This window comes from Echiichthys vipera (assembly GCF_963691815.1).
Source record: "Echiichthys vipera genome assembly, chromosome: 3".
Classification (NCBI taxonomy): domain Eukaryota; kingdom Metazoa; phylum Chordata; class Actinopteri; order Perciformes; family Trachinidae; genus Echiichthys; species Echiichthys vipera.
Genome location: NC_139828.1, coordinates 24,645,046 through 24,668,703, shown reverse-complemented (window position 1 = coordinate 24,668,703; position 23,658 = coordinate 24,645,046). Strand labels below are relative to the sequence as shown.

General features: G+C 41.9%; 1 protein-coding gene across 2 annotated transcripts; it reads left to right on the top strand.

Annotated features, from left to right (window-relative positions):
• The first annotated feature begins 672 nt into the window (after nucleotides 1–672).
• Nucleotides 673–23,658, top strand: kita (KIT proto-oncogene, receptor tyrosine kinase a). Of its 2 annotated transcripts, none has more exons than XM_083940511.1 (21): nucleotides 673–967; nucleotides 4,287–4,541; nucleotides 6,301–6,585; nucleotides 6,732–6,871; nucleotides 7,565–7,736; nucleotides 8,776–8,962; nucleotides 9,485–9,600; nucleotides 9,805–9,919; nucleotides 13,008–13,192; nucleotides 14,565–14,671; nucleotides 14,829–14,955; nucleotides 15,492–15,596; nucleotides 15,985–16,095; nucleotides 16,220–16,361; nucleotides 16,615–16,709; nucleotides 16,796–16,926; nucleotides 17,272–17,394; nucleotides 18,115–18,226; nucleotides 18,349–18,448; nucleotides 18,731–18,836; nucleotides 20,682–23,658. In XM_083940511.1, exons 1-21 carry the CDS (start codon nucleotides 913–915, stop codon nucleotides 20,847–20,849), a joined length of 2,937 nt encoding a protein of 978 aa, XP_083796637.1. In that variant the 5' UTR covers nucleotides 673–912; the 3' UTR covers nucleotides 20,850–23,658. The 2 variants fall into 2 exon arrangements, with proteins under 2 accessions (XP_083796637.1, XP_083796636.1); XM_083940510.1 differs by having other exon boundaries at nucleotides 7,544–7,736.

The window sequence follows — 23,658 nt, the reverse complement described above, 5'->3', positions numbered from 1 at the left end:
TTATAATATTATATAGTGCACATAGTATGCACTATGTTGTGCAGGAATCTTTGGTTGAGATTGCGAAAGATTTCCCCTAAAAAAAAGTGTAATTAGAGGAATACATTTCTTTTATGAGGATTACAGACAGCTGTTTTTTCTCATTTAAATCAATAAAATAATGGCTAATTACTTTAAACAATATACAGAGTGGTCACTATGCATGCATGTTTGACGGCAAGTGGAATCTAGGCCAATTGAGCCTGTGAGTGCGTGCCAGTGTTAAAAAATGTCATGTGTGGTATCGTGACGCGGCAGAAGACAAAGGGTCCTTATGTTGTCTTGTTTCTATTTCAAATGTATCTCCATTTGGTATTTTTCTTTTTTGTTCAAGCGCGTGTTGTAACAGATAAAATGCTGCTACTGGAGAAAACCGTCTCCTTATGATGTGGAAAAAGTTCATGAGTTATCATAACAGATTAAAAAAAAAGAAAAAGAAAGAAAAGACATGTAAAAACTGGAGTGGATGGTTGTTGTCTTGATCTGTCAGTCTGTCTCTGCGCTCGATCTTTATTTGTCGGGAAGCAGACAACAGGTCCCAAACACCTCCCTCTCGGTGTGTAGCGTGTGTAATAGGCTCCACCACTGTCTCCTATAAACATGTTGACGCCACAGTCAGTCAGAGATACACGGTCGGCCCGTATCGTCCCCTCTTGCGCGCTCCAGGAGAACACTATGTTTGCAGAAAGGCGACCGCTGCTGCTGGTGCGAGCTGTACTGAGCATCTGTGCCTTTAACGACTTGTAAGTGCGCCTCTATCAGAGTCCGCAGTCAACTTCCCACAACTCCGACGCGCTCTGCGAGTAGAGTAGAGACACCTTAACTAGAGAGGCACTGGCTCACCTTCACAGCTAGACCCATGGAATAATCACTATGGAATACCACTGGATCCTGCTGTCTGTGTTTTTACAGTTAACCTTCCATCCAGGTAAGACGGAGCATTTGCACTTGATGCGCCCGTTTACGCACGCAACTTTATTACTTATGTTTACTTATGGACAACACAGGGTCGACACGTCTGAATGACCACAAGTATTAGTATAAGTACGGTAGAGATAATCCACATTATAGTGATATGAATTGCTCCACTTGCTCCGCATCGCCTTTATGATGCGTTTCTCCACACTTTCCTTTGTTCTGGGAAGTGGTGCAATGAGATCTGAATGCTGCTGATAAGACAAACCGAAGTGACTGAAACCCGATGAGGAAAGTGGATACTTTGGCTGACGATCTGGATGCCCATACTTTAATAATTCATGTTTTAGTGAGAGAACAGGGCGCTATTAACAAAAAAGTAATCAAGGTAAAGTCGGATGCTGAATAATATAGCCCACATGAGCGCGATGCAAAGAGACATTTCGATCGTGTCAGGTTCATGCGTTTTCCACCCCGCACACAATAACCGTCATTATGGAAATACATAGGCAAGTCCTGATTCATAGGAAGCATGCAAACTAGCAGCTCTCTTTGTTTACTGACTGATTTGCATGCTTGTGTAATGTATCACCTCAGATGTTGTCACGCGTGTGACTTTTACGGATCACTTAACTTTACAGAAACATATTTGGTTGGTCGGGCTTTTAGAAACACATTGCAACTATTATGGCCTGGTCAATAAACCTATAATAAAAATAATTACACTGTATTTGTTTTTATTTGAGGGTTTTTTGATAACAAGGGCTGTTTATTATGTTCATATGTGAGTTAGATCCATCCAAAGACAACTTTTTTATCCCTTCGGAAAATAAAGTACTTTATAATTGGCTGGCTCGCAAATTTATGGAAAGATGTGCTGGCAAGCCGCACACATAACTAAGCCATCCTTGTCGAAACAAGCATTGAATCACAAAGTGTTGCTGTTTAACTTTGCGCTCCTTTTGCGCCTTTGGTGCGCCTGCGGACCCCCTGCAGCTCAGGGCGGCATCGGCTGGACTAGTATCCTCTGCCCCCCTGTTTCCATCTCATCGACAGCTTGAAAGTAGGCTAAAGGGCTGCGATGTTCACGCCATGTCGGCATCATCAGGGAATTTGAATCGTCATGCAGTGCACAGGCTTGCATGTCATGTGATGCAACAAGGCACGCTATGAAGTTTGCCTTATGCTCCTTTCCGCAGGCGAGAAACCTAATTAACCTCGACCAAGTTTGCTTAGTCAAAAAAAGAAACACAAATAATAAATCAATTAATTAAATAAGACCTCACGTGGAATACTTTCCTCTTTTTTATCTCTGAGCTGCTCCGTTGATAACCAAACATGCACGTTAAATTCCGCAGTTGTTAGCCAAATATTTAGGCGCAGATGCTCTGCAAACACAGCAGCCATTAGAACTAACCGACTCCAAACAGACCCTTTTCCATACAATGATACATTGCTGTTTGCTGTCCTGTGATTATACCATTATAAGCCACCACACCCTTTTCACGTTTCATTGCAGATCTCAGTTGAAGTGCAGATTGTGGGAATAGGGGAATTGTGGATTTCACATGAGATGTATTTATTTATTGTATTAAAGGAGTTATAAAGGAGAATCTTTGCCAACAGCACTTTGTTTCTGAAGCTGCCGTCTCAGTCCTGCAGTGTGTTTTTCACATGTGGCTTCAATGGAAAAATGACCCCGACCATGGTGATGTTTTCTCCAGGAACATAAACATTATTTGCTCCCCCCACCTGTTTTCAGTTGCTGCAGCTGAAGATAAAGCAGATACGACCTTTGTCTTAAAATGCACTTCATACAACACACATTTGTTTTATCTTATATACTGTGATTGCAAAAAGGCTGAAGAAGGAATTTGATGTTTGATATAATATAATTTAAAGCCTTGTGATTACTAAGTTCTGCTGCTCAGATGTCAAGAAGCTCTATGCATCACTCCAATTACCTCCAGTGTGATGATAGAATTCAAAGGCTATAAGTGTAGTCACATCGTTAAAGTTGGATTTGTAGATGAAAGATAAGCATATTTGTGTTTCTCAAGTGATCAAAATAAGCATAGTTCTGTTCGGGCTGTTTTTTCACATGGTACTGATGAAGACCAACCTTAAACACAGTGGATCCCAACATTGAGTCGGTACCAACCGCAAAAAGAGTTCCTGAGATAAATCTGGGGGTTGCAAAGAGTATTTATGCTCTATCTTTTACTTTTGACATGCATATGTCAACTCTTTGTTTGAACTGCTCTCAGCTTGTGTCCATACAGGTTATAATCTGGTCTGAGGGGATGCAGGGATAATAATAAGCCATTGTCTGTGGGGAACCACTACTTTGTCACATAATATAGATGCTGCCACGTGTTATTATGTGCTTTGAAGTTTGGACAGCATAGAGGAGTGGTGATCCTGTTTACTTGATGAGGGATTGTACCTTTAAGCTGTACTGCACATCAGTCTTGTGGGGGTGTTGGATTTTGATACATCTTGACTTCACAATGATGAGTAAATGATTTTATGCCTGAAAATTCTGGATCAGGTATGAGCGTGTATATGCAAGGCTATGCACTATACAACATCACATCGTTTTTTAGCCCAGAAAAAATTGTTTTAACCAGTTAAAACAGCCATCTGGGAAGTGGCTAGTTGTGCTTTGCTGCCACTTGGCAACTAACGCCAATGTGATGACATCACATTTTATTTTACCAAGTTTCAGCTGCACTTTAACATTTTTATATAGGAATCATTATTTATACCTAAATATATTTAGTTCATTTTTTTTCTTTCTGACTGGCCGTCAAACTAAATAATAACAGAAAGTTCAATGGCATGTATTTGATCATGTTTTACAAAGGGTTTAACCTGAGCCAGGCCAAAAACAACACTTTTATCTTTACCTTTATTCATTCAGGGGAGTACAAAGAGAGACCAATACCCTCTGAAAATACAGATACACCACTGCCCAACACTGATAGCAATCATATCACATCCATACAGAGTTAGTAGTAAACAGCTGTTAATAATAATAATAATAATAATTATTATTATTATTATTATTATTATTAATAATAATAATAATAATAACATATTTTAGTGCACTGGCATTGGTACTCGGTATCGGCTGATATGCGACAGATATTGGAATCGATATCGGAAAAGGAAAAAATTGTCAGTAATGTGGCCATGATCATGCATGATGTTTTCCTCAAAAGTGTGGTGTAAATGGAACTACTTGATAGCATATAAACAACACAAATTGCTGCATCATGGTTTTTGGTATGTTTCACACGCAGTTGATTCCCCCTTCTATCCCTTTATAGGCAACACCAAGCCCACCATCACCCCAGCCGGCTCCCACCTTGTCGTCCTGCTAAACGCACCCCTCGAACTGCTTTGCCAGGGTGAGAAGGAGATGCAGTGGCAGCGGGAGGACCGGCCGAAGGTGCGGGGAGAGAAAAAGAGTGCTGGGATGTCCACACTGCGCATCCCCAAGGCTCAGCCTGTTCACATGGGCCGCTACATCTGCCTGGAGGAGAGCTCCAAGGAGCAAACGTCCATTTACGTCTATGTGAAAGGTAGCCGGATTTTGCCGTCAATGTTTGAGAGTATTTAGAAGATGACATGTGTTTGAGACTATATGGTGTTTGAGAGACAGAGAGAGAGAGAGAGGAGAAAGAGAACTGAAATGTAGAGCAAGTGGAGGAAGACTGCAGAGTACAGCGGAGGAAGGGAGCAGTGTGTGTGGGTGGGTGAGTGCGCAGAGAAAGGTGTGTGTTACTTTGCCCTGGACAGGTACAGTAGATACTAGAACTATTTATCGAGTGCATGACTGAGTTTTACTGTATTTCCTCGTCTTTGGAACTCTGCATCCCGTTGGCCCTCTGCCATCACTGCAGGCTTATATCATGTGTTGATCATTCACTACTGTTAAGGCAACAAGCTACCCTTTTCGATGAGAGGATCAGGAGTAGCGATGTTTAAAGATATTTGAATTTGATTAATAAGCTGAATTCTTTGCCTCTGTACAGAAGATATTTCTGGTTAGATAACTACAAACAAGTCAGCACTTTGGCAGGTCACGTCTGCTTGCCTGTCAATTCTACACATTTAAAGAGAGGAAAGTCAGCGGAATAAGTACATTTAAAGTTGTAACCTGTAGGATTTCAGTTGGGTTTGATTTGTCGAATTTGGCGGTATAATAGGTCCCAGAATTCTGGTGACACTAACATGTTAGAAATACAACAGAAGAGCAGCTGGTTTATCTGTTTACAGTACAGCTCCTCAAACTTGTGATCAGTGCTCGTCACAGTGACACATACATTGTTTTTCTTGTGACTGCTTACTAGACAAAGGCTCTTAATGTGAAGCAGCAGGAACTGTCACATTTGCATCCTTGAGGGCTAACAAACATTTTGAATGTATGAATAAGCAAAGCCATTTTTTGAGGTGTTTAAATTCCTACATGGTTTAGGCCTACATCCGTGTTAGCTAGCAGTCTTGTCATTTTGTTTGCCTTTCTCGGTGCATTATTGCCACCTCTGGATCAGGGGAGTTATTTGAATCACGCCCTGTGCTCAACTGGGTTGATGTAAAATTAGCTAAAGTTTGTGCATTTGGATGGAAACCTGATTAGTGAGGTTAAAATTGTGCTTAATTACATGCATGCCTTATTGTCTGTGAATCACCCGTGCATGTGAGGGCAATTTGAAGCCAGTACTGGAAGGGCGGACCGGCACTAAAAATGCAGACCATGAATAGTATCAAAAATGGGGTTTGATTTCATGACAAACGGATATTACTTATGAAGAAAAGACAGAATGCCAACAAATATAGCTGTCATGATTTGTTCTATTTAACAGGTACACACACACCCGCCAATCACAGGGCCCTTCACACTGTCAGTTATGAAAAAACAAGCAGTCATTCCTAATAATCATATGGCAATTTTCTATGAAGACCACATCTATAGTGCATTTGAGGCATTCATAGTGAATAGTAATGCTTTCATGATAACGAATGGCACTACATTGACTACATACCACAGCTGATTGTTGATGTGTCTATAGGTGTGTATAGGTAGTCATAATGTATTAAGACCGATCAGTCAACCTCTAGTTTATAACTAGTCAAGAGCATCCATAAGACACTTGAACTTATCAATCATTATAAGTCACATCTATAATGTTTTATGACTGCTGATGCATGACATGATGGAGCATCAGCAAGCATTATGTGTGTTTATGAGTGTAGTCATTAAGCGTGGTTATATCATAGCTATCACAAACGACTTTGCTTATAGCACTTTGCTTACAGACTCCTCCATTTTTTTGGCAGATCCTGACAATCCCTTCAGAAAATCAATGGTGTTCAACATTCTCACTCGTGTGGGAGACAACGCTTCCATCTCCTGCCTGGCAACTGATCCAAGCCTGGACAACCTGCGCCTGGAAACATGTTCCAGTAGAGCCCTGGCCTCTGGTCTCCAATTTTCTGCGAGCCTGGAACAAGGCATCATCATCCACGACGCACAAAAGGCCTACGAAGGTTGTTATGTGTGCACAGGAAGACTCAGGGAAAAGAATGTCAGATCACATGACTACCGCCTGACAGTTAGACCAGGTAAAGTGGTGTAAATATGTGTGTGTGTGTGTGTGTGTGTGTGTGTGTGTGTGTGTGTGTGTGTGTGTGTGTGTGTGTGTATGTGAATTGTTGATTCAAAAGCACAGGTTGAATATTCAATCATGTTTGTTTTGGCTTCTCTTCAGTCCCTGTTGCTCCTCCTGTGATTGAGATGCAGGCAACTAAAAGAGTGATTCTCACCTGGGATGAGAGTCTGTCTCTCACCTGCAACACCACAAACGTCAACGGAGAAATCCAGCTAAACTGGGTCACCCCACCCGGCTCGGTGAGACCCCTCCGCCTTTTCTTTGCTGTGCGCTGTGCTGTTGGTGGAAGATTCAACTGGGAAAAACGCACGTTGTTTAGAGGGCTTTGAGCAGTTTGAACAGATAATTGACATAAATGTTTGGAAAAATCAACCACTAAACATCAGCTGTCCAGAGGATTTAGACCTACCATCAGTGTTATTTTCTGAATCCATCGTAATCGCTTTTTATGTGCAATTAGAAAATGTTATGACGTGATAACCACCAGTCGAAACGATTATTCCCTCAGTTGTTGACTTTAAATGTCCCAAACAAAAACAAAAACGTGACAATCTTAAGAAGTTGTGTTCTAATCCAGACACAAAAGAATAACATATTTGTTTTGTGTATTATTTCAATTTTTGATGAAACTATTTCCATTTGATTACTTTTACCTAGGGGTTTTTTTCCTGTGTACCTGATATCAGTGGTTGTTTCTTCTTCAGAATTAGAGTGGAAAGGAGTCAAAGTTCACGCTGTCAGGCTTCAGGATCTTGGCTGTGTGTGTGTACCATGTGGTGTGAGCGGCCTTGTTTGTGTATTTGTGTGTGTACCCGCATTTGGGCAGTTGTGTGTCCGTACAGTATCTGTGTGCTTGGCAAGGATAGATATGCAGACGGGTTTAATCTCTAGAGATCTCTGGGCGTTGACAGGGTGCCGTCTGGTATCCACAGCAACCACCAAAGGTTGAAGGTGCTTCGCGTATCCTGACGGAGAACTTCACTCATGTGCGCAGCGCCGCGTTGCACATTGCGGCGGTCAGACCTGAAGACGCTGGGAGATACCAATGTGAAGCGAAGAATGAAATAGGGGTCAGCTCACAGTCAGTGTGGCTTGATGTTTATGGTGAGTAAATGAAGAGATTTGCTTTCAGTTAAAGCTGCAGTTGATCACTTTTGAAGTCTAATATATCTATATATAGATATATAGATATATCTATATATAGATATACACACACTGGAGATCAAAATTAGAGAACAAAGTATTAATACTTGATTTATTCTGAACTGTTGGTATTCTTTATTGTTCATAATTTGACAGAATATCAGCTGTGGCTATACCACTGCTGTACTAGCATGTTTTTTTAAATAACCAAGACACTTCAACAAAAACCTTTATTTTGTGGGAAAAAAACAGTGAGCAAAATCAGAGTACAGGAACCACTGTGTCAGAATCAGTAGATTTAAACAATGTTATTTTAGGGCTGTAGGATTCAAAATTGAATGCAATGCAGTGAAGGTATTGCATGTTGTCGAAGGAGGTTCACATAAACATTTGCATTCACCCTGCCATGTAGCTGAACAAGAGGCCCAACTCCTGCTGCAGAAAACATCCACCAAACCGTGAAAAAAAGTTCAATTTATTTGGGCTGATGGGAAACAGTATGTGTGTCGTCGGACTGGGGAACGACTGAACCCAAAGTGTCTAAAGAAGTCAGTTAAATTTGGAGGGGGAAGTGTCAGGGTCCAGATCTAAACCCAATTTTAGAATATATATATATTAAAACATTACTGGCAGCAACTTTAGGTATCCCAATTTTTCCAAAGTTCCCACATTTTAAAAAGGGAGATTTCCATGTTTTTTTTTTAATATAAAGCAGTTTGGCTCTGTAGAAAGGTAACAAAACCCAGCTACCAGCACCTATAATGCTTACTAATTAACATGTTATATCTCATTTGCCTAATATGTGTCAGACCGTTGAACTTCCTGGAGTCTTTGCTGATTACCAGCCTTGGTTCTGTCTTCATTTGCATGTTTGGTTAAAGTGTGACTTGCCTAGTCTCTGGAACAACACCACTTAAAGCATTTTGACTCCAGTTGATATCGACTCAATTTTACTTATGCGAATCATTGTAACAATTTCTCATTTCCTTTTTTTCCCCAGAAAAAGGATTCATCAATTTAACACCAACAATCAACAAAGTCATCCATGTCCGTTCAGGTGAGAGTTTTCCACTAAATGTTGACATGGAGGCTTATCCAAAGCCGCACACTTTCTCCTGGAGCTTCATGGGCCACAAGTTGAGGAACACGACCGACCATGTCATCACCACACACAGCCATGAATATAGGTGAGGCAGCCCACAAACACACACTTGTTTTCAGTGCCCTCATTTTACCACATAGATGAAAATGTCCATTACCCTCGTTCAGTGGAATTCAACACCTTTGGTTTGGCTGCAGGTCAGTGGAGCTGCACGTGTAACAGCTGCACTTGTCACAGCTCCTCGAGAAATACAGCTTGAACTCTAAAATTGTCCGGAGTTTCCAGTGAAACGGGAACTCTCTGAATATAAATGGCTTTAAAAAGGAAAAGAAACCACAATATATTTGCAGTATTACCTCTGTGCTGCAGTAACATTACATAATATTATCCACGGCTGCATGTTCAGTGTAATGCCCGCTTAAGAAAATGGTATATGAGTGCACAGTAATCAATAAATCCATATCAACTGTGGGAAAAAGAGAATTAAGTAGCCTCCAGAATAATTGGAAACTGCAAAGACTTAACAATTAATTCTCAATTCTCAATGCAATCTGCTCTTTTCCGTTAAAAAAAGAAATAGAGTAATGCTTACAAATCATCTGTTTAGGTACAGCAGTGAGCTCAGGCTGGTGCGACTGAAAATGTCAGAGGGTGGAGTTTACACTTTTCAAGCCTCCAATGGTGACGCTTCAGTGAACCACACATTCACCATCTTTGTGATCAGTAAGTTGATTTTTAAAGGTGTTTTGTTGCCTTAAGCCACATTATGAATTTCATTACTGGTGTTGACATGTGGGAATCGGTTTCATTGACCTTTTCTTTTCTTAGGTTGTTTTTTCTAAGGTTCAATACAATTGAATAAAAACCTCTCCAGCTTGCCATTTATCTCTTCCCTGACATATTCTGACATTAACTTGTGTTTGTTAGGTAAACCTGAGATTGTCTCTCATGAGGGTCCAGTGGACGGACAGGTACGCTGTGTGGCAGAGGGGTTCCCTGCCCCGCAGATCACCTGGTACTACTGTGAGCAGCCCTATGCCAGGTGAGATTTTTAAAGTCCCTGAAAACCTTCTTTTTTTTCTCAATCAACTTCTTACCCTCTGGGTGCTACACCACATTTTCAGTTATGGTTGTTTGACATGAGAGATTTGTGCGCTTCCGTTTTTTTTGTGTGCTTCTCTCATTGGGGCTAAATTGGGAGATGTGATGTCATATGTACCTGCACCAATCAGAATTGAGCGGTGACGGTCGTTCTTGTGCAGCAAGGCCATTTCCAGTCAAATCAGACCAATAACAGTCACAATCTAACAGTCCTGATGAGTTTGTGAGCACAATAACTCATAATAATAACTTTATAATTTGGTTATGAATATTTAATGTTATAGAGAAATGCTTATTCGAAACCAAGTTTTTAGGGTCTTAAGAATATAGCAAAAAGTCACAATCCGTGAGAATCGAGATACGTTGTTTCTAGCGGCCTCTTAGGCAGTAAGATGTAGCTGTAGGCGAGCCTGTTCTTTCAGAGCCCCTGACTCAGAAGTTGGACGTTCCCGATTTTCTGATTACGAAGAAACGCAGCATGCGCTTCAGTGACGAGCTCCACGGGCAGACCAACCGCTGCTTACTGACGTACACAGCATCACTAACCTTGCAGGCATTTACATGTAGGGAGGGAATGTCTCCACAGACACCGCGAATACTTGGCAAAGAGGCAACAAGTGCTTTCATTAGTGGGTCATGTGATCAATCACCACTGTTTTAACTCGCTCTTCGATAGATAGTAACTTAAAAGACAATTAACTAGCTGAAAAAGCTTATAGACTACATCTTTAAAAGTGAGAAATAAAGTAAACATGGGCTTGTCGTCCAATCCCAAAACATTATCAACATTTATGCATATGCATTGGTGAAAGCTTCCCTTTATTTATTATTTTAAAGGAAAAAAACAATTGGCAAAGACAGAATATGCTGGAATTGTGTAATAAGTGCACTGAGGAGAACTACAGCTGAAAGTCATTACAGGGATTTGAAACTGATATTAGAGACTGACTAAACCAAAGAAAAACTGCCAAACTTAAATCCAAAGCATCACACGTTATCCAACAACCAGAATGTTCTAAAACACTCTAATTATTCGTTAAATAATGGCTTTTGCAATGGAAGTGAGGCATGTACTGTAAGTCTGCATGTTCAACTGTAGATTCATTGTGAGGCATCCACCCACCATTTTGGATCTGTGCTTTATTTCAGTTTTACGTTCAGACATTTACAAAACTCATACGAACTGAACCTCGATGGTCCTAAAGATCACAATTAAGACACATTTGATAGAGTCAGGAATGATGATGAAGGTTGAATGTGGAATTTTAAAAGGGCTGACTTGGTTGACAGTGACAATATGACCTTCATGTGACTGGGAGGATAGGAGAGTTGCCTTGTGATTGGTCCATGACGTCGGCCTGGTCACAACTAGACGCGGCTCATCTTGTGTCAAACATGAAGGAGGAGCACCTGGTTGCTATAGCGACACCAATCCCAAGCAGCAGAGGCAGTGAATCATAAGTGATTATCCAAACTTGGTACTTGAATACACCTAGTGTTGCAACATGGACACATCGTCAGTGATGCTCCCGGGGTCATAGGGTGTTTCGGGTCTTACGTCAGACACCCTCACCTGGGCGACCCAGCCAGGGGTGATTAGGCCCTCTCTGCAGCTTCTAAGATGTTCTTGATGGCTCTTCGCCTGTGCAAATCCCCGATTGAGGGCAAATCCCCAAGAGTCCTAGGACCTGGTGTAGAGACTTGCCTGCGAAGCCCCTACAGCCTACTTCAAAAGGCTCACAGTGGGCCTTCCATCCGTTCCACCCACACTCACCTACCAGCTCAGCATACTTGGCCCTCTTCCTTTCCTGTGCTTCATCCATTCGATCTTCCCAGGTGACAGTTAGTTCCAGTAACACCACCTGCTTGCTCGCCGCGAACATCAAGACCATGTCCGGTCGGGGTGATGTTACTGCAATGGTGGCCGGGAATCTCAATTGTCTCCCTAGGTCAACCAGGAGTGCCAGTCTCTTGCTGTTACGAGCAGGCCCCCTTGGGTCTTTCTAGGGGGCTGAGGCTTCTCGCCCGCTCGGACAAAGGCAATCGCAGACTTGGTTGGGTGATGCTGCTTGCAGATTTTAATGCCAGTGCAGATAGTGTTGGCTACTGCCTTCGGGACCTGGTCATGGTGCCAACGATAACGCTCATCTCCCAAGGCCTTTGAGCAGCAGCTGAGGGTGTGCTCTAATGTTCCCTTTTCTGGCAGAGTTGGTAAGCAGGTGAGTCCACCAGGCCCCAAGTCAACAGGTTGGCAGGGCTAGGGACGACGTCATACACTGACTGGACCAAGAACTTGAAATGGAGTGGCTCTGCCTTCCAGAGTTCTGCCCAGCTGATCTTACGGCCAGCTTTATGCTCCCACTTCGTCCAGGCCCCCTGCTTGGACATGCCCACCATTCTGCTGAAGGGAGCTTCCTCCACCTCGGCTCGTACCTCCTCCTGGATAAGCTTCCACTCCTCCTTTCCTCTGGCTTTGCTGTAGCACGGCTAGGGGTTGCTGCCAAAACCAGCCCGCCGAGTGGCCAATGTGCCCACCACGGTGCTGCAGCCTTGCCTCCGCCGGTTCCACTGCATCCTGGGCACACCACTCCCTTCCTGCTCTGACCTCTAGCCCTGCTGAGGAGACCTTGGTGTCAGTTGAGTCTCGTTAGGGCATTATCCAGTAATGTTTTAATTATAATCAAATCCACTTAATACTCATTACATACAGGCATGCATAGTGTATGTATGTACAGAAAGAGAGCGAAGGTGACCCTAGTGAACCTGTGACCAGAGAGCACTTACTGTAGAAAACAGTTTATTTTTATTGTGCGGTGGTGTAAAATATGGAGCTCATTTTTCACCTATAACTCATGAGCACAGGAAGAATTCCCCACTGTTGTCTGTGGTTGTGCATATCATGCAGGGAAGTGTTTTCAAGACTCAGGAATGTGTCTCTTGTAGAGACTTAGGGAGCCTGAGTGAGGCAATTGATGTATAACTCAGTGATCCTGTCATCCCTTTATCAACATTGTCTTTTTTGCCTACAGGTGCTCCCAACTAGAGAACGCAACCCAGGAGGAGCACAATGTCGTCACCGTCACACTGTTCAGCCCCATGTTTGGGAAGACGGAGGTGGAGAGTCGGGTGAACGTAAGCAGGGGACGGTTCAGTACTCTGGAATGTGTCGCAACGGTGGAGGGAGAGCAGGCCTACACACTCTTTTCCATCAGCGGTGGGTTGATGTACATATATGCTCGCTCACGGCAATAAAGAAGCATTCAGTCCGCACACAGTTATATGGGGGACATGTGATAGTGAATTGGACGCCTGTCAGTCTCAAGTTTTGTTTCTGATTTGATGTAATCCTCTGCATGTCCTCACCTTCAGATTAGAATTACGCACAACAGCACAAGAGAGGACATACGGACGTGAAAATCTCCTCTTTTCAGGTTGCAAATTTGTCCACCTGATGTTAGTAGTGACATTAAAAAAAAGAGCTTGTGACTCCCTGCCCTGTGCACTAAAAAACAAAGTTATCTTAGCAGTTCTGTTAACCCCACATCGGATTTAATCTCTAACTCAAAATATTTACTACACACATGATTTTGTAAGGGATTAACCCATAAAGGTGGTCTTACAACCCGAGGTTGGTCGTCTATAATCTGTTAGGTAAACAAAAGCAAGGAGAGAGACCTCAGACGATGATTGGCCACGATAAGATGTTGTCGCTTACAGGAATCAGCTTTAGCCTATTGTTCACATTATGTCTCCAAATCCGCTCTGTTATAACGGCTTCCCCATCTGCTGTATAATGTCCTCCAAGTGGCGTGAGTGCAGGAACTGAAAGTACAGCAAATTTGTCCCTGCCTGAGCTTGGAAACCCGGGTTTACGCAGAGTATGGGGTGCTGTAGCTACAGCGGGCATGTGGGCGAGCATTATGAAGGAGGACAGTGTTTGTGGCCAGGCAGGATAGGCCCCTTGGGAGCATGTGCCCAGGATTTTAATGCTTCACAGAGTAACAACAGACCAGGCGGAGGCGCTGAGAGTGTGGAGCACAGTAGGAGTCCTGGCGGTGCTGGGCGTTCTGGGGCTGTGGGAGGCTTGGAGGTGTCAGTGTGAGCTGCAGCAGAGAACACACTTTTAAAGAACACGCTTTAGAAACCACTGACAGGTTTACAGGGGATTAGTTCCTGCAGACTCTGCATTCTCAGATTTGAAGTGGAGAGAAAGCTTCTTATCTCTAAAGAGCTTATTACACCCCACTGTACAGAGGAGCAAAACAATAAGGCATCACAAACAGCCAGACACAAAGGAACAGAACACTGATTACGTATAATTACTTACAGCCACAGCTGTAAACGCAACAGAAATACAGTAAAATGCTGGATGATCAAAACAGATTTCAAGCAGTGTGTTTACATATGTAATTGGATTAGTTCGCTGTTATTTGACCAAAGTGAGATTCACTGTGACTTAGCCCTCTCTGGCTTACCTTAATGCCCCTTTGCAATGTCATCTAGAGTGTAAACACAGCAAACCATTGAAAGAGGCACTGATTCTCACTCCTTTTGAATCTAACATTATCATTTCTGTCTCCCTGCAGAGAGAACTGTTACCCATGATCTGTTCACCCCTCTCCTGATTGGCTCTGTATCAGCAGCAGGCATCCTCTGTCTCGTCGTTATCATGCTGTTCTACAAGTACATGCAGGTAGGACAGCTCTTCACTTTTCCCTGCATGGCACAACCTCCTCTGTCACATTTTGAGACATTGCAAGTCAAGAAAAGGAGTCAAGCATGTTGAAACCCCATGAGTTAATTGTTTATAACAGTAATTTATGTGCATGTTTTTGTCTGCATTCCTCCAGAAACCCAAATACCAGATTCAGTGGAAAGTTATTGAGGGTATCCATGGGAACAACTACGTGTACATTGACCCCACCCAGCTGCCATATGATCACCAGTGGGAGTTCCCTCGGAACAACTTGCGTTTTGGTGAGCACCCTGCCTGCACTCCTTTATCAAGATAATCTGTGGCGTGTGCTGCGTCTCGGCCTCCATAATTCAATAAATCTGTCATATCTGACACTGAAGTGCTGGTTTGATGGGTGTAAATCATTGTAGAAGCAGAATGATTTGCAGATAAATGAGGGTTTGTGTCAGTAATAGTCCCAGCAATAATGCATATGACAGGCATGACATCACCGCTCTCGATACTGATTGACATATACTCTGGTTTCTGTGTATATGGTCACAGGCTTAAGGTTTAAGCTATGTCTGTGGTCACTAACCAGTTTGACAGCTCATTATTGATGAATCCCCACTCCCTCACAGCAAATACAATATTGTTGACATATTCTGGGTGTCGTTTTTAACAAACCTCCTCAAACAGGATCCTGCGTGTCCTGGTGCCTACGTACACAGCCCGGGGGCTAAAACTGCTGTTGTCCTAGGAACACTGGCAGTGGGCCAGGTTGTGGGAGGGAAACAGCATGGGGAATAACAGTTTGTGTCTGTCTTCTTGTCTTCAGGGAAGACACTGGGATCTGGTGCATTTGGGAAAGTGGTGGAAGCCACTGCATATGGACTCTCCAAAGCAGATTCAGTCATGACGGTGGCTGTGAAAATGCTCAAATGTAAGCACTGCGAACACACGTGCAAATGAAGTGGGACGAGCATGGCGTGGCTATTGTGTGACAAATAACAAACTGTGCCCCTTTAAGAAGTAGTGGCGAATTAATACTTTTCCTGCAGGTGTTCAAAGACATGCAGCAATTATGTATACTAAAAATAATATTGTTTTTTGTTGGCTTGCATACCGCTGTCAAATGAACATATTTAACGGGCACATTTTTATTTTCATTAGCCTCCAGCAACATCTATTTTTTGTTATTCCAAATACCACATCACAATACATCATAATAATTAAATTTGATCTGAGATAACAAACAACAATGCTTTTGATTCTGATTCTGAATATGTTCCAATATTTATTTATTTATTCATTTATTTTTCCCCCCACAGCGAGTGCTCATGCCACAGAGAAAGAGGCACTGATGTCAGAGCTGAAAGTCCTGAGTTACTTGGGAAACCACATGAATATTGTCAACCTGCTGGGAGCCTGCACTGTTGGAGGTGTGGCAGCCGTATTGTCCTGTTTGATCATTTAAGACTGAGGAATGAAACTGAAAACTGCAGATTGTTGACAGAATTCATTTATTTGTTATTAATTTAATTAATTTGGTTTCTTTGTCTGCAGGCCCTACCCTGGTGATCACAGAGTACTGCTGCTTCGGAGACCTCCTTAACTTTTTACGCAGAAAAAGGGAATCCTTTGTCTGCTATAAGCTTGAGGAAAACAGCTACTACCGCAACGTCATGCCACAGAGAAATGCAGCTGGGTCAGGTTCTTTTTTGTGTATAACGAGAGGTGTGTGTGTGTGTGTGTGTGTGTGTGTGTGTGTGTGTGTGTGTGTGTGTGTGTGTGTGTGTGTGTGTGTGTGTGTGTGTGTGTGTGTGTGTGTGTGTGTGTGTGTAAGAGAAAAGAGAGCACTAGTATTTACTATCCAGAATGAGCGTAGGAGGAGGGTATTTGGACATCAGTGTGTGTGGTTGTGCTCATCTGAGACCAGACTGCTCCTTTCCTCTTCACAGTGACAGCTTGAACGGCTACATGACCATGAGGCCTTCTGCTGCTGGCAACCTGCCGTTAAGCTCTTCCTCTGAGAAGAGATGCTCACTACGCAAAGGCAAGCTAGCCAGCCATTCATTAGATATCTCAGCCTTAAAATACACAGAAAAGACTTCAGGAAAATAATCCTTTTTCTCCTCTCAGGTGGCCCCTACGTTGAAGCAGATGCAGAGAGTGAGATGTTTGACGAGGATGGTATGTCTCTAGATACAGAAGACCTTCTCAGCTTTTCTCACCAAGTGGCCAAAGGCATGGAGTTCTTAGCCGCCAAAAATGTAAGTGTCAAATGAAAACTATCATACTTCTTTCATTTTGAACGCTTAGATGTGAATTCAACAAATGGTATCTGATAGAGCATGGATCATGTTTCCACCGCTAGTAAACGGATCTAAAACGCATGTTGGAGCATGCTGTTGAAAGATTTATTAGCCGTGGATACTGCAGCCAGTAAGCTCATGTATCAGTGTCAGTGGTTGTGTGTTACAAAGTCAAGTGTGGAAATCCAGTAACTAACTGTATTAGAGAAAGCACATTATCCATGCCAAATGTTAGATTATTGACTCATCATGTATATGACATGTAGGCTGTCTATTAAAGGTAGTGGTGCATTTGTTTTTCAGTGTATCCACAGAGACCTGGCTGCCAGAAATATCCTTCTGACTCAAGGAAGAGTAGCAAAGATCTGTGATTTTGGCCTGGCCCGAGACATCAACAGTGACTCAAACTATGTTGTCAAAGGCAATGTAAGTCTGCACTACAAATGTAATACTTGTCTAAAATCAAACCCTGTTCTTGTTGGAAGTTGTCTAGATAGATTTCAAAAGTAATAATTAGTTTATTGGTGCTTAGTCCATCATGTCTTTACTTGTCAAAGCTACTGTGTAAGCAGACCTCCTCCTTAGGGCTAGTACAATTAATTTGAAAGCTATTTGAGCTGTATGTGTTCAGATAAGTCGTAAAATTAGATATTCTACGACACATATCCAAGACCAAATTGTAAATCCAGTAGCCTTTGACTTACTTCTTCTAGGAAGTATTAAGCTAACTCTTTCCTCAAAGCTATTTGTCAGTTCAAACTTAGCCTTAGTACCCGTAGATATTCTGTAAAACCAAAGATCATTCCTATTCTTCTTATGCAGTATGACACAACTCAAGGTATACATTCCCTTCTAACTTTTTTCCTTTTTTCTGCAGTGGCCTAATGTGAAGGCTACTGTCTCATCAGTCTCATTGCTACAAATATAATATTAACTAAAATGTAATATATTTGCACAGGTATGGGTGGGCTGAACTCTGTGTTTTCAGATCATCAGGTGAACACTGTGTGCTGCATACCTGGCATTTAGTACAGTCAGTCACAAATGTGTTTGAGCTGAACCACAGTAGAGAAAAAAAGGAAAGAAAGAAAACATCAGTAGGGAAAGGTTTCAAATGAGTTCAACTTTCCTTCTCCTTTTTTTCAGGCTCGTCTGCCAGTGAAATGGATGTCTCCAGAAAGTATCTTTGAGTGTGTATACACATTTGAGAGTGACGTGTGGTCCTATGGCATCTTGCTTTGGGAAATCTTCTCACTAGGTAAGTCTATCCGTGTGTGTGTGTGTGTGTGTGTGTGTGTGTCTGTGTGTGTGTGTGTGTGTGTGTGTGACTGTGTGTTTTCAGAGGTGCACAATGTAACTGGATCTCCTCATTGAATGTAGGGAGCAGTCCTTATCCCGGTATGCCTGTGGACGCCAAGTTCTACAAACTGATAAAAGAAGGATACAGAATGGATGCTCCAGAGTGTGCACCCAGTGAAATGTGAGTTGTTCTTAAAGTGTAATACAAATGGGCATAACAGGGTCATAGGCGAGATGGTGTGAAATGGTAAATGGTGATGGTGGTTAGACTATAAAGGATGCAATGTGGGGGATTGTCGAGTAGCTTTCATCCTGTGGCATTTGGCTTTTCATAAGCACAACTAAAACTCTTAGGTTGACCTGGGAACAGAAGACAATATATACACACAAAAAGACATGGGATGGAATAACTGAATAACTGAATAATTTAAAAGTGTTTGTGTGTTTCTATGCTGTTATGCAGGTATCATATTATGAGGTCCTGCTGGGATGCTGACCCCTTAAACCGACCCCCCTTCAGGAAGGTCGTGGAAAGGATTGAACAACAGCTGTCCGATGCCACAAAGCATGTAGGTTGCACAACTTTGAGACTATTAACTTTCACTATAAATGGTTAAAAACTCCATTCCTTAAAAACAATGAACCAAGAAGACGTATGAGGATTATGAGGTAGTGAAATAGAAGCATCTCCATGGTTATATTGGTAAAAGCTGATGCGATGTGATTCACGTGAGCCTCCACGAAAAAAATAGAGCAGAGATTGAATATATCAGTTGTCCAGATTGGGCAACATTAATCAAAGCATTGTCTGACCAGTTTTATTTCACACTGAAAAGCTGAAAAAAGTTTTTACAATTGTTTTATAATATATTTCTATATATTTAATTTTATATTTTCTGATATAAGTTTCTACAGCGAGGCCAACTCCTGTGTTCACACATAATTCAGCTAAAGATCGGGGGCCTCTCATAGCATGAAGGCCTCCATTGTTCTCACGACTGTCCTCCTATCACTATTACAGCTCTGGCAATTCTTCATGTCAGTGTTTGGTAGACATTATCAAGCCACAGCCAGAAAACTGCTAGTTGGGATTAGCATAAAATCTAGCCTGGCACATCCAAAGATAGAAGGTTCTGCACTCCAGCGCCTCGAATGCTCGCTAAATATGTATCTCATTAGTTTAATCCTTACGAAAAACAAAGCAAACAGATGATGATTGTGGTTTTATGAGAGATTTTATGCTGAACTTTTTTCTAAACCACAACTTTTCATTTTAACATTGATTGTTTTTGTACAGATTAAACTAACAAGATACAACATGTCGGGTTAAGATGACACAATATGTTGTCTGTTAAAATGGTCATTGTGTCAGATTAGGTGGGTATAAAGTTAGGCCTACATTTTAGCATGCTAACATACAACACTAAAATAGTGACCATTGTAAATAGCATATCAGTGTAGCATATGAAGATGTTAGCATTTAGCTAAAAGAAAAGCTGTGCTTCAGTACCAAGCCCCGAGGAAGAACGTGGCCTTTGAAGCCAATCTGACACAGTGGCCAGACCGTGTAATGACAACATCTCGACTGTTTCTTGATGCCCTGTGGACTTTTTCATAGACTGACTCTGTGATGTCAAGACAGCATTATGCTCCAATGTCGACAGTTTTTATTTATCACTGAAGCGAGTGTCTATAACGGTTCCAACTGTTCCGTGAATTTCAAAGCATCCAGCAGCAGGGCAGACAATGACAAACAGTGAAATTGTCAGTAAATGTACAACATAGATAACAGTTTGCCCATGAATGAACACTACAGCTCCTTAGTGCTCCTGTGTCCCAGCAGTTGGACAAAGTTGAAGGGAGAGCCTGTGGGATTAAGCCCACCCAGCAAAGTATTAATAAATATATTTATTCAGTCTTTTTTACACTTGTATTGTCGAGAAAATTAGCCTTGAAGTGTATATATACGATACGTTTATGGCCGTCTAAAGGAAACCTCCTGCTGTATCCAGGGAATTTGTACACGGAAGTTGAATTTCTTTAGTGTCATGCACCACTTTTTTACACATCCATGTTCAGTACAGCCTCTGGGAGCTGCTGGCCGAAGACTTTTAGTCCTGATTTTGAGCTAGTTGTTTCCCACTGCTTCCGGTTGTTATGCTAAGATATGCTAACTGCGTCCTGGCTCCACCTCATATATTAAATGAATGAATGCACATTTACCCGATAGCAAATTATTCTTTTATCTGCATGATGTAATGACATGTATATAAAAATACGGAGTTGCAGGAGAGTCAAACTGTGCAGATGGGATACTAAAGTTAAACAGAGATGTTTGAAATTGCAGAATGAAACAATATAAAATATATGTAACTATGTCCCCTCTCTCTTTTCCCCGTCTGCCTAATCTTCAGATTTATCTGAACTTCAACTCCAAGCTTCCAGTGACGCCCAGAGCCAGGGAGGAGCCCAGTTCCCACCCTCTCAACACAGCCAGCAATAATAGCGCTCCGACCCAGCCCTTACTGGTCCAGCACGAGGTCTTCCTGGAGGGAACAAACCTCCGAGCCCAACGGGTGTAAGGACCCGCCCAACCTGTCTGGCTGCCTCATAAAGTGCCTGTAATGTTCCGCCACAAACCACCAAACCACTACACCTGCCAGCCGCCCCGGTACCAGCAGCATTTGTTGTCACATTTTTGTGAAGAATGGCAATTGCCATCTATAACCAGACACAACAAAGGATGAATGGCTTTCATCATTGTTATCAGTCGGGGGACAATTGGACTAATGCTCCCCTGCTCATAGCAAATAACTATTCAGGCATCGGGAAGACTGGAGGGACATCAAGCGTTACTCTGAAACTACATTATTACACTGTTATCTGTTTTATTATTTTCCATTTTTTTCAGTTACAGTTTTCCTACACATTTCATAAACGTTGGTTTTTTTTCTTTCTATCGCATTTTATTTCTTTTTACAATTTGTGTTTTGCTATTCTTTGTTGTTTTTCTGTCATGGATATTTATGTAGCGTTTTTATTTTTGTTTGGCTGTTGCAATTGCTGGAGGAAAAGCACTCGAGGCACTTGAACTTCACATCATAACATACACCACATAATGCAGCTTTTGTTTCTTTTTTTTGTTTTGTTCTGTTGTTGTCAGTATTATTTCCAACTTTTCAGATCATTGTTGATATGAAGGAGACTGGGGGCCAATTTAAATATAGATATCAAGACACTGGTATATAAGCTATTAGACAGCATGGTCGGTCATGCCTAGAGTCCTTAAGTGCTTCAAGTCGATTAGGAAATATGTTTATGCTCTTTTTATGTCTGCTGTCACTACTAGAGAGCAACTAACTGTTTTTATTAGACATGTTAACACATTACATGGATCGGCCCTGGATTACTTTACACACAAACACACAGTTGTCATCAGAGATATGTTATAGACATGGTACGCAAGCTTCTCATTTATGTACTTGTTAACTGTATATGTGTACATATCTGTAGGTAATATTAATCATTGCTATACGATGAGACGGGAAGTTAAACATTTGACAAAGAAGACACTCTGAGAAGCCGTTCGTCTTAGCTTTGTTACATAAGCATGTAATGCAGGTGTATAGTGTCACTTTTTGACAGCTGGGCTGCTCGAGAGTTCTGTTGTAAAGGTGTAAATAACTGTTCAGGTTCATATGGTTGACTCTCCTGCCACATCCAGTGTATGATCTTTGTTTACAAGCATGAGACAGGTACTGCCATTTTTTTAGATGTGTTTTCTCTGCTTTTCCCCATCTTCCCCTTCATGAAGGACCACGAAACAGGAACCTTTCTGTTTTGGCTGACAGGCATCTGGTGTGTTTTTTTCCCATGCTACCGCTGCAGTTCTCTGTTGTACAGTATAAATCATGGAGAGAGTCAGGGCGATGCTCATGTGCAATATCATTAACTGGATTGCAAAGTTTCCCCTTCACAAATGCAGCACAAAACAGTAGATTTTTTGTGTCAGATGCATTTTCACTTACCAGAAATAAGCCATTTTGTTTAGGCAAGGGGTGGCCCCTGGGTAGAGCGTGCTGAGGGATAACACCGCAGTAACACAACTGGGTCATGAACAAAAGAGTCTCTTGTCGTTCTTTGAATTTCTCTGACAATTTTGGCATCGTCTTTGTGTAAAAACCCTTCTTCTTCACACTCGGATGTTTGTTTTTGTCCGATTTAGTGCATGTTGTTAAAAGTCATCAACACACCCAGTCGCTTGCTGTGAATCCTCACAGCTTGGGCTCAGTCAGACATTACACAGACTTTCTAAAAGGCATCTGGCAGGATAAAGTCAGTTTGATGGCCGGTCCAATTAATTCGTACATCTGCCTTTTTTACGGCCAGAAAATTTCAGCTTGGCAGTGCATGTGTGAAAGGGGCTCGAGGTGACTAGCCAGTCAGTCTTCAAGGTTCTCTGTTCAGTGCTCGACACTGTTTCACTGTCGGTCATCTCATTGTTCTCTGACCAGTAGCTGGTTTCCGAACAGTCCTTCTCTTCTTTGTATCCAGCTGTTTCCTCCATCAGAAGTAGAACTTTCAGCACCTTTCAGCCAGTAGTCTGTTTCAGTCCAGACCCTTATGTTTCCCCTCCTCCCAGTGGTGGATGTTGTTGTGAAGAGCACCATGAAAGTGTCCTGTTTATGTGTGTGTGCATGCGTGTGCATGTGTGTGTCTGTGTGTGCGTGCATGTGAGCTTGTATGTCTACTTGTCTTTGTGTGCATGCCTGTATGGTTGCAGAGTTAAAGGAATTACTGTCAAGAGGTGCCACAACTAAAGATTCATCAAGTCGTTTAGGCTACTAAAACCCCACAGTCTTATTGCTCTGTCTTTTTGTAAATTTAAATGTGCATATCTTGTAAAGTTATGTTAATGCTTTTGAAGATGTTTATCTCAAGGACGATGTGGTACACCGATGCTGAATTGTATTATACTGTATTTTCTTATGTGTGCATAGATTTCCAACTAGCTTTAATTGTAAAAAGAAAAAAAAAGCTGCTTGTGTCTCTGTCACCATGGCAACTTCAATGGAAGAGATTCACTTCACTGGCTAATGTTAATTTAATTTTGGCTGATTCATCATTTCAGCCAATTATACCTATTCACTTAGTAACTGCCTTAGCAAATGGGACTAAACTGCTCCTAATGGGCATAACTGATCACCAACACAGCAATAGGGTAAAGAAAGGATATTACAACTGCCAAGCAGATATATTGTAATAATATGTGATTGAATAGATTATTTTTCATTTCATTGCTCCCAAAAGAATTTTTCCTGCATTTTGCTATATATTTATTAAACCTGAAGCTTTAGTGTTACGGTGAAAATTTGATGTGTTGCTAATACT